The 12,168-nt window shown below is 41.7% G+C and overlaps 1 protein-coding gene across 1 annotated transcript in view; it reads right to left on the bottom strand.

Moving 5' to 3' along the window:
• The window catches only part of LOC124307595 (uncharacterized), a 107,868-nt gene extending 95,916 nt beyond the window's left edge, over nt 1-11,952 (bottom strand). Inside the window, exon 1 of the mRNA XM_046769440.1 lies at nt 10,926-11,952. Within this exon, the coding sequence (XP_046625396.1) occupies nt 10,926-11,052 (127 nt within the window). The 5' untranslated portion in view covers nt 11,053-11,952. The remainder of the gene's footprint in view (nt 1-10,925) is intronic.
• Between the last annotated feature and the right edge of the window lie 216 nt (nt 11,953-12,168).

Here is a 12,168-nt window from a genome sequence, read left to right as displayed (position 1 = left end):
ATCACTTCTGGCAAGAATTATCATCATTACTCATCGTTATTCCGTTTTATCATGTTCTTTCTCTTCTTCTTCTTCTATCGCGCACATCTAAAATTTTTACATTTTCTAAACAACCAGCTACTTGAAGCAAATGGCGCAAATATTGACGGTTCAGAGTGGTCAATATTTTTCATCAGAGAATGCAAATTCGAAACTTTCAGATGACTTGAAAAATATTTTCCATCGACAGAATTGATGAATAATCCGAACGTTTTATTCAAATTAAACCGACTTTTGTACGCTAAAGTACAATCCGCGATACGTAATATATAATGGCATTATACGAGTAAAGGCTTCATTACCATGTTTGACGATCTAAATATTTGTTCGTCTCCACCATATATTGCGAAATCAATATAATCTCAATATTTACGAAGGGAAGTCGTTTCATCGATGGCGATAAGAATGAAAAAATCCTTGTTCCCGAAAATACACGCTGACATTTAAACAAAATTGAGCGGAACCCGCGATGAAATAATAAATTTAAACGAGCTGCTTAACGATCGTATATCCGCACTTTTAGGTCAGAACCTGGACAAAATATAAATCGCGAATCAAAATACTCTCAAATGCATTAGTCATATCCTGCGAATTCTCATCGAGATGAAAAGTTCAAGGCGTTACGTCGGGAGATAATTTACAAAACGTAAATTTTTTTCGTCTCTTCAGTTTCCGGCGCGGCTAATTAACCGGAGTATTTGCATTCGGTACAAACTCGGTAAATAGCAACAAGTTCTTAACGATCGTGAGAAACCGCGCAATCAGGATATCTGCAGTTATTAATACCCAAAAAATTCAGCACCGATCTATTCGTATAATAGACGATTAATATAGCTCCGAAATGGCAACTCGAATTAACCTCATGGATATTCCAATGTATATCCCAGGGGATACCCCTTTATTTCGGCGGTAGGTCAATCCGATTGAACACGTATTAATTTTTTGCTCGTCTGGCAGCAAAGCCAAACTGCGCAGACGCCGCTCCGAGCAGCGTTAGACGTGAGTTTTATTGTCCTATCTTCTCTGCGATGAGACGAAAGGAAGAGACGGCATTGTTCTCCACCGTGGAGGAACAAGGCCCTTAAAAAAGAGAAAAAAAATAATAAAAATTCATCCACTCCCGAAGGCACGCAGCTTACCTCCTCCGCTCGGGATTTTTGTTTTATTTTTTCTTCGGATTGCGTCGTTCGCCTAAAAAGAATTATTGTTGTTATTGTTGTTTATTTTGTTTTTTTTTCTTTTTGTCTTTCGTTTAATTGCTTTTCGAAAAAGCGAAAGCATTCATCGGCGTGATAATTCAACGCACCAGCGCATATTATACGTATCCTTCCACGATTGTTTATTATATATTATTTAAAATTCGAATCCACCCAAGCGGTGTAAAAGAACTCAAGCGATGTTAAATAAAGTATAAATGTTCCGAGGTCGCTGCCGGGGACTCGCGATTTTAATTTAGAAATTCGCATCCAACTCGCGTATAAAATGTTGACCGTGTGTGTCCCGCCTTGCTCGAACACTCGAGCACAATAAAAGCCGCATGCCTAAGCAACCGTAACGCCGTTTGGCTTCTGAATTATTATTCAACGCCGCGCGAGTTGCGATTAGAATTATTATTTATCGCTGTTTGCATATTGGAGTGAGCATCGCGGCTTTGCGTACAATATTTTGCAGTTGTAACAACGCTCAGCAATTCTCGTATACCAGGGGTAGGATATTAACGCTTTGATCCGTCCCACAGCCTCGCTGATTTATTTAGCTGACATTTTTTGCAAGCGTAATCAACGTCCCGCAAATTCTTGACGGAGAAGAAGAACGGGATTCCTACTTGGGGGAGCTGAAGGCGGGCGGTAAAAACGACGATAAAACGTCAAGATCACGGGGTTTGAGTATTTCGACTGACGCGGCGCTGCTTTAGTGTCCGAGAAAATTACCTCGGGACACTTATGACGTTTTATGCTCTCTCTCCGCTCGTTCTTTCGTCTCTTGAATCATTTTCAAAACGTCGAGGCCGGTGAGATGAAGATAAGAAAAAAATAATTCATCGGACGATCGTTTGTACGTAACGAATCTTTCTAATACGTTTTCATTTGTTTATGTATTTTGTTTTGCGAACACGAACGACTCTGTAAAGTCGACGTGTAATTTCATCTCTTCTTCCGATTATTTTTCCTCTGAATATCAATTTCGAGTAATCCGTAATGCGTGTCAGAAACGATGAACGACAAATTATTTTTTAACACACGCTTTTCAAAGTTTTCTAGATAATTTCTCATCAAAATTCTCATTCCACGGAATTTCATCAACAGTTTTAACGACGTTACTTCGTATTTCCTGCGTGTAACCTTTTTGGGCTCTGACCTAATCTCACGGCGCCAAGGCAATCTCGAAATATATCATTTGCAAGGGTGCCCGAGGGTTTCCTCTGGGATGAAATCTCGAGTAATAGGATTCCCGGGGATATAAGCGAATGAAAAAGATAAGTGCGAATCCAGGGATAGCCGTAAGCGTCGAAAAACAACGTCAAGTAACGAAAAACCGTGTAAAATTTATTGGCATAATAAAATGAGACCGTTCGAAAATTGATTTAACAATCTCTCCAAGGACCGATAACGTCATAAAAATCTCGAAGAAAACATTTTCACTCAATTCTGAGGTTATAGCCTCGGGGAATTGAAGGTAAGAAAAATACTCTGAGAACGAACAGCTGAATCCTCACTCGTTGAACGATTCTCGGGGGGAAAAAAAATGTAACGCTTCTGCAGAGCCCGAGCCGCATCCGCAAAGGTTCAGCAGGGAAGAACGAGGGTCATGGACCTCGGTGAAGAACTGCGCCATTTTTGCCGAAGTTCGGTAGAGAGTCAGAGAGACGAGCCCAACGCCCCGAAAGCGCCCAACACACCATATAATGGAAGTAATGACGGTTATAAAATTACACCTCTTGCGAAGCAGTCGGTCGAATCCTTCATCCCGTGGTGGCTGAACATTGACGAGAAAAAGAAAGGTTGCGGAAAAGGCGGGGACGAATGGCGGCAGGAAAAGAAATGAAAAAGGAAGCAACGCGAGGCGGGCGGCGAAAATTCAGGCATAAAAAAATCTCCGCGTGTAAAAAAAAAAAAAAAAGGCTAAAGGCTGGACAATTTCTCGGGATATATTTGTATGAATTATGGACACGACAGAAATCCGGTAAGTAGAACTCGGCCCGTTGAATCCCGGCTGAATTATGTCGACTTTCGCACATATCTCATTTCGCGGGACGGATATCGGTGAAGAAGCCCGGTTTTTGTATCTCAAAAATGACTGGAATAACTTCTGAAGAAGTTCTGGTCTCGAGTTAATTGGAATTAACAAGCGATCACGCGGAGAATGACGCATTGGTCGCGTTGCGAAAAAAGAAAGAGAGGAAATCGGATGCTAATTGTATGCAACTCGAACCTTCGAGCCACCGCATATTTTCCGTCGTCGACCTGAACGGCTTTTTCCTTCGCGTTTTTGCGAATGGACCAAAGTGTGTCAAGCCGCAGAACACGAGCGCATTTTGTCTAATGGAGAAAATTACTTCCTCCGTATTATTCTGGAAGGTCAACCGACGGCCGTTTTTGTACACAAACACACGCCCACGCAAATGTTTCCAACCATCGTAAGTCCGTCTGCGAAAAAGCAAAATTGCGTAACCGGACGAAGATCGACTTGGCCAAGGTCCCCAAGTTTGGACGCTTGGATGTTGTCGCTAACTAATTTCGATACTCGAACTCTGATCCAGGAGATGCTGCAGCCATTTCGTTCGCGTTAATCGTAGTACAAATATTTGCTATTAATTAGGACGGGATATTCTTCGGATACTTCGCTAGTGTTCTATAACACATTTAAAACGGTTTTATCATTTTAAATTGAAATGTGAAATGGCGTTTTGTATCTTCTATTTCAAGTGTACGTGAACAGAAATTTTGTCTCTCTCTTAAAATTTGTTTTACAATTTTCCCAAAATTTAGTGGACAATGTTCCAAGAACATTTTTCTCCCGCTAGAATAAATTGCGTTACGTAATAGAATTAGCGAGGTCTTTACTTAATTTTTCAACGTAAAGATAGCGTATTTGCAGCAGTGCGTCAACTTGTTCGCTTGAATAAAGCAGCGGATTGTAAAAATATCTTGAGCATATGCATGAAGACGAAATATGTCTGCCTGTACGTAACGCATTACGCAACTATGATCACTTCAAATAACTAATTTACATTTTTCATTTTAAATAGAATATGCTCGGACCACAACAAAGATAATTAAAAGCTAAGTAAAAACGAAAACTGTTATTATTTAAAGAAAAGACTTGTCACGAAAAAATCGTCGAATTAAATTTGAAAATGAACACTTACATACAGAAAACGCGTAGTTTAATCTTGCGAATGAATGATTAAATATAATTAATATCCAACATTTTATCTATACAAGTTTATAGAGCTCAGATTTATTAATTTATTAAACAAAAAGAAAATATGTACAGTCTACTTAAAAAGAAAGAAAATCACTCAAAATTGGTAATAAAACAAAATTGACTAACTTTGCATCTTCAAAAATACATGTTTAAAAAATTTTCTTTATAGTTTGAACCTTTTATCCTTAATAATACGGTGTTTTTTTTTTTTTTTTTTTATGGAAAGGTTAATGGAATATTTCTTGTCGTAGATAACAACCACAATTTGAACGACATTTTCAGGAGCTTTTTCCATTTTCCATTTTAAACACATTTATGAAAGCATTTTGCCCAACTTTGCCTTGAAGCACTCTGGAAGATTGCCGACACAAAGCCGGGCCATTTGCACAGGTTCTACCCCTCGAGGATGGAAGTAATTCATTCGCCCACAAACCGTTGCGGCACTGAAGGTAAACCGATGTAGCAGGCGAGTCGTAAAACCCTTCCCGAGGATCGTTCGAATCAATGGATTTTAATTGCCACGGTGGCATATTAACGTGCCGCGTATGGTTACGTGGCATATTGTTTCACTCTCGAACCCCTTTGACGAGAAATCTTTTATCGTCCGTTGCGTTACACGAGCAACAATTGCTGCAGACTTTAATACGCGATAAACCGAGGCCTTTGCAAACAACGAAATCACCGAGCGGTCAGAAAGTACACACGAGAAGTTACGAGGCTGAAGTTAGTAACGTTAAAGTGACGATATGTAAGAGGAAAAAATCATCATTGGGCAATTTTAGGATGACTTTCGAAGAACCGGCTCTTCAGAATCAGTGTATATTTTGTCAATAACGATCTACTAAATTTCAGAAAGTCGTAAAAATGCGAATTCGCTGTTTTTCCTAAACATGCATCGTTGCATTAACCTTTCTAACTTCATCATCGTGCGAAGTTGAGAGACGGAACAAGCTCTTTGCTAATTCCTCTCGCATGCCGCAATCGCGATGCAGCAACTCTCTTGTCCAATAAACGATCTCTCCTTTTAATCTAAATTGAATCTCTACCGTAATTATATTTTATCGCACGCAAGCTCGTCTGTGGTGAACGCCGCTATCCGTCATTTCTCTATCGCCATGTCTCTCCGTTCTGATCTTGTCTTTTGAATAATTCCACGTCTTTTTCCTCGCTACTTATTCACCATGAGCAGGTCGTAATTTTCCCCAGAAAAAGCACATTCACTGTTAACGTATTCAAAGCAGAGAACAAGAAGCAGCTATTACTGGATTTAATTAATTTTGGACGAATGCCAAATTGCCTGTAACGGGTTTCAACCGATCTGGTCAACGATCCGACGCTATGATTGTGTCACGATGCAACCGATCGCGTTGCGGCATCTGGATACAAATCGATTTTCAACAAAACCGTGACCGGGATCGAGAGATACGTTCAAAAAAAATCTTCCCAATGTGCTGTAAGCACCTTGTTGTAACGGTTCCCTGTTAAGGCGGACTGAAAAAAGTGATCGCGAATTATCGAGGCCGTTGGTGTGATCTATGACGATAACAGCAGAGTCGTTAAGCAGCTGTGAAAGGAGTGACGGAGTTTTAACTCTTCCGCGACGGAGGTGCGAAGCCAAATTTGGAAAAATCGCGTGAGTCATTACGCGATTACGCTATATCAGGATGATAAATAACGTTTGAGAATCGTAAATTTAACGTCTCGTTATGTTTCTACACACACCACCAGTTCCAAATGAACTTGGCTCTTCTTCCTTGGGAATTCGCGGTCGAGCAGCCATCCATCCAATCAACGTCCAGCAACCTTGCTGCGAGGCAACGATCCGCTATTTTTCACTTTCTGCATCCTCGCGGGTTTGAGTTTCCCTCGCATCGGACGGTCAAAATAAAACGAGACCTGTTTTCGAGCCTTCAAAACAGATTATCGTCCAGATCTGCAGTTTTTCCAATTAGCAAGGCACGTACAACTTTGTCCATGAAATTTACGACGGAAAATAAATCCAGATTTCAAAAACGTCCGAAACTATAATCCTGCAATTCCTCATCCCCGACAAATTCAAGTTCGTCACAGATGTTAAGCGCAAATTTGGCAAATTGCACACTGCATTATCCTCATCAAATTCGGGTAAATAATTCCTCCATTAGTCAGCGAGGTTTTTTTCACCGCCTCGAAAGCCCTGAACTATGTTTAATTACGTGAATTTGACGATTACAGTCAAGAACTCTGTGGAAAATGCAATTTGGGACGGCAATTTAGGCTCGCGTTGAGTGGTTGACGACGTGGCGATAGTCTGGGTATCTTAATTATTTGACGATAGAAAGCGCGGCGTTAATTCACGGAGGAATTGTTACAAGTGAATACTTATTACGGGATCCCCGATAGCGTATAATGGGTGAGTTCTCGGAGGCGCGAAGCTTCGCGTCGGTTGCACGCACTTCCGCATTTCTAAACGCATGCAAATAATCTTGACAAGTGCGTGAGCTGGCAGCTCCTGGAGACCAGAAGAGATCCGAGCAAAGGATGATCGTGAGATCGATTGACAAGCGAGTTCTAATTATTCTAAACACTCCGTGCGTACGCGAGGCGTGCTTCGTCATTTTGATCGGACATTGTTCAACGGAAAATTGAAGAAAATTGAACGCCTGAGCTTCGATCGAACGATTCGATTACCGCGAATTTATCGATCGAAACGATTAGCGATTTATGAGAAATCAATTTATCCTGCATTTTCGGAGATATATTGATCGAAATGTATTATTGCATTATGAATATGTAAGAGGATCGAAAATAATTCACGGCAAGGCAACTTTTACGCAACCATAATGGACAATGGTGATTTAAATTCCTGTTTAACAACGAGAAAATAATGATTACAGCCAGTTTTTCTGGTTATGAAAATTTTTCACCCAAGTGTGTTCATTACACGCATAAGCGTGCCTCGGCAAGACCTTGTCTCGTTCCAAGTAGAGTCGTAAAATCATATAATTGTTCGCCTAACGACGGTGTGAAGAAAAAAGGGAGATTTGCCGGTGGCTTGTACGAATGTCTTTGCCGCAATTTTATCGCTTTTCTGTACCTTGGTTAGATGAATTAGGTATTAAGTGCATCTATGCGTTCGAATGAGGAGCCGCAGTGGCTGAGTTTTAAAAAAAATTTTAGAAGAGATGCGCCGCAGCGATCGACCCAAGTCTGAATATTCTAGAGTGATCAGCGTCTTTAGACATGAGGTTTCTTATCTGCATCTTCGAAAACCGAAAGCTCTTGTTATATCTTGTTGACAGGTTGATACAGCGTGCATTAGCGACTTTACAACGGTTATTAAATCACCTGCATCGTAAATTTTTCTCAAAATTAATTACCAGCAGCGTGTCTCCCGTCATTACCCACATCGACGCTACTTGATCCTTGATAAAGAATTTTTATTCGCCAACTGAAACTTTTCGCGTCGTATGGTGTATAATATAATCGAAAGCTACTGATAAACTCCTTTCACAAGATCGCATTTCATCCTTTGAAATGACATTTTTCGAACAGGCACGCAATCAGCGATTCGTCCCCGGTTTAATGGAGCAATAAACGCCCCACGCATGGATTCTAATTTGCACGTTGATAGTGCCGAAAGTTCTTAATTCCTCACTTTGACTACAGGTTGCAGGTTTAACGTCTTAACAACGCTTATCAAGTCATCTAGATCGTAAAACTTTTCGCAACAATTTTTATTCGCCAACCCACCGGTGTACCTTCACCAAATACATTAAATGTCACGCGTGTTTGCGATTCAAATCTTGCTTAGGTGATAATTTGGCCGATAAAAAATTCCTTCGCCTTTTTGTTGACAAAATATACACATAAGAAGAAATCACGCGAGGACCTCATGTTTCACTTTAAAGGTTATATCCCCAATATCGTACATTCTTCTCGAAAATAATTCCTCCGATCCTTGCGTCAACGCCAAATAATCGTTGGTAAAAATTATTTGCCAACTCACTGCTTGTAGCCGTTGGGTGTTAAACTTTCTACAGCACTGCATGCGGCACATAATCACCCACGACTAGATAATGCCATCGTGTATTCAAAACATTACGCGCGACACACATCCACCTCTAATCGTCTGTTAGATGCGCGGCAACACGCTGCTAAAGCGACATTAAGACTTAACATTTTCAATGCTAATTTCCGTCCGATCTACCAACGAGGAACGAATTTGCAAGGAAGAAAAACGTCCCGAAGTGAATAAAAAAATTACCGACTCGTTTCTAATCGTTGCGTAACCGACTGCTCTCTACGTTTGTTCGCAACTGGAACAATTAATTTTTCTATTCTACAAATGAAGCATAAAAATGACAAAAATTTTGAGTCGTCGAAGGCGTGCGAACGACGACGAATCCGGAATTTCGGAGCGCTCATGGGTAAAAGAAAAGACGGAACATCGAAATAAAACTGAACGGTGCAGAATCGAGCCGGACGTTAATGCGAGAGAGCGTTTCGGAGTGACAATACGAAATATATTTAACGACCGATTACATATTGGGGCCACATACCCTTCTCCGTGAAGTGTGCATGACGTTTTGTCTGTTTAACAGTTTACGCTTTGCACTCCGTAGGGAGGCGCGTCTCTCTGAATTTCGGTCGACAGCCTCTTTCCTTTCAACTCTTTTACTCTTATTCCTGTCCTTCTTATTCTTATTGCAGTACCGAGTGCCGGCCTCGCTCTTGGCGATTCTGGGTTTGTGTTACGACTTGCGGCTTTAAATAAACACAAAAATCGCACCCAGAACCCGAGCCCAGGTACCGTTGCAATGGTTTTAACATGGAAATTATCCTCGGGTAACCCGGTGAGGCCGGAGACTCGCGTGTGGGTCGTTTTTTATGTGTAAAGAGAAAGCTGCACAGGCCACGGTGTGTGAGGTCGATCCGAAATACGTTATTATAAATTATTGACTTCGGAATAATCGGTCGGTTCTCGATTCTTACGTTTCTCGAGTCTTTTTCGAAAAAAATTTCTACCGCGAATCACTTGCACAAAAAGCAATGAGACGTTATTTTCCCGCATTTATATTCTCCGCCAGCCAGCGAATCCTTCGCTCGTTATACAGTCGAGACTCTGCAGCACGAATCTACGCAATTGCGCATAAATTATACTCTATTTATGATGATGAGTTCTGTTCGTGGTAAAACTTTTCATCATATCCAGGTTAGCCTACGCCTGGACGACAAACCTACTCGCTTCCACGATTGTTTATACTCGTTAAGATAGACGCTGTAACTGGAATATTACATTTTCATCGGCGTGATTCGATTCGTCGAGAATTTACACGATTCACCCTTTTCGTGCACAGAGTCGTTTCTGACATTGACCATCGATAATATCGCCTGTATTATGAAATATTTCTCGATATTTTTTTCAGCTGTTGACTTGAATTTAATCAGACACTAATTGATTGCTCGTTATGAAGTTAAGTAATTCGAGTAACGGCGTCGCGATTGGTTGTTAGACGATTTGTAGAAAAGCTCCTCGTCTGTATTTATGTAACGTATTTATATATAACAGACAGAAGAATGAATTATACAATAATGCGTTTGAACGAAGATTAAAATATGCCAACCACAGCTGCCAAACCCCCCGCATAGTGTCAACAAAATTATGAATTAATGGCGTCATTACTCGCGCGACTCTCCATATGGCGAGCTCAAAACAATCAACGTCCTTAAACATTAAACTTCGCGAATGCTGTATTCCATTAATGTCATACGCCCGTCTCGCGCGGAATCGCGGCCATCAGAGTCGCCTGTGCAAAATTTATTTGGCACACGAGGGCAATTTTAATTAATCGATCGTTTTTACTTTGCGTTAATTTTTTTGCCTATCATTTCTACTTCTTATCGTGACAGGCATGGTAGAAGAGCTATTAAAACATGGCTGATATTTATTACTTTCCCAGAAATGACGCAGGGAAATTAATTTGGCGTGACGCATTTTTCCTCAGAATTAAATATTCATTTGACAATTATTTGGGATTATCGAATAGCACGTGTAAGATTATTTCCTTACATAGTAATACACGAACGACAATAAACGCGTAATCCATGTACGTATAAACGACCATGCAGACACTTTGTGAAAATTTCTAATTCAGAAGATCGTCGCTAGATAAAAGTGGCTTACAAATTTCGATTGCCGAGAGCGTAACCTGCAGGAGTTAGGAAAGCCGGTTGGGACATTCGGAGGAAATTTATTTGTCCATAACCGTCGTGCGAACAAGCCGATAAAAGCTCGGCGACGATCCTTGTTCGCATACGCAGGCAGGTATGTAGGAGAAAATTCCCGTAACTTGTGAAACTTTATGGTTAGTTGAGCCGAGAGTCGAATGGGAGTCGGAACGAAGTGTGCGAAACGAGGATGTCCACCTGCAGAACAAGTCGCACAAGCCTGGGTGAAGTTGTAATAGGACACTGACCTGTATCGTCACGATGCGAAGCTACCGTCAGCAGAGCCGGAAGGTCGTTCGGAATGGAGGTGGTCGAATCCTCGGAGTAAACAAGGAGAGACGTCACGGAGATCAGGATCAATCGAAGCGCCAGCATCTTGATCGTCGACGAACACTGATAAGCACTCACGTAATTACGGTATTCATTTTAACCTTGGTAAAAGCATCCCGTCGAGCTTTACATTATCGAGCCGAGGTTAATTCTCTTCGTTTTTCTTGGATTCGTACCGCGATTAAAAATCGTTTTAGTTACTTATCGTCTCGTGCATTCGCTGACTGGGTATTTTCGTCACGATTATGCCGGGAATACTCGACACGTACCGCTAAGCATTCCTAGGAGGTCGAGAGTCGGCTGCCGCCTCGTCTTTTTACGGTGTATAAAACGATCGAAAGAACCGCATGTGGATAACGATCCGGCAAAGTTTTCACTTTTACACTTTTACGATGATATAAAAATGCACGTTCAAACTACAGTCACTTTGTTTTAATTCCTTTTCCTTTCCCCCGGTGAGTCGGGATTCCGCGGTTTAAACGCGGACCGCGCACTGTCCCTTTAAACTTTAAACCTCCCTCGAGGAGCGAGGATGCATGGATATGCGCGCGAAAAAATTAAACAAGCTTTTACGAATGCGGTAATCGCCGCGGGTAGACGAGGCGATTACAATCGTACGGCACTGCTGTTTCCACTCCGAACCACCTTGGAATTTAATTTATGCCGTGTTTACTCCCGATGGGAGTCTCGGACTACGCAGCTACGACACACGACGCGTGTGCCTCGGCTCGGGTATTAGAAAAATATAACGTTAAATACGAAGCATCGAGGCTGACGATAATACCGCTTTCGTTCAACGGAGCCTTTTCATCGTTCATTGGTCGAGTGTCGAGAAGTTTCGCCGATGCTCGCCGGTCCGTGTTTACGTCGACTATGTTATGTTATGATCCGTGTCTAGTGTGTAGAGTAAAAGAAGTGTCTAGCGCACAAGCCCATGCGGCACTGGCCGCATCAGGTGTTTCAACGAGCGGCCATCGGGCCGACACCTGGCGGCATGTTTCGGAACTTTAACGGAAATCCACCTTTCGTTTCCCGCGCGGAAAGACGGGATCCTCTCGCGTATAAACCTATGGTAGGGGACTTCATTCATGGGACACCGCATCCCCACGTGTAGGCCCGAGATTCGACTTCGAAGCTCGCCGATTTACGCGTGATGCCAAA

The sequence above is a fragment of the Neodiprion virginianus genome, chromosome 1 (assembly GCF_021901495.1).
Source record: "Neodiprion virginianus isolate iyNeoVirg1 chromosome 1, iyNeoVirg1.1, whole genome shotgun sequence".
Lineage (NCBI taxonomy): Eukaryota > Metazoa > Arthropoda > Insecta > Hymenoptera > Diprionidae > Neodiprion > Neodiprion virginianus.
This window is presented reverse-complemented; position numbering and strand designations above follow the sequence as displayed.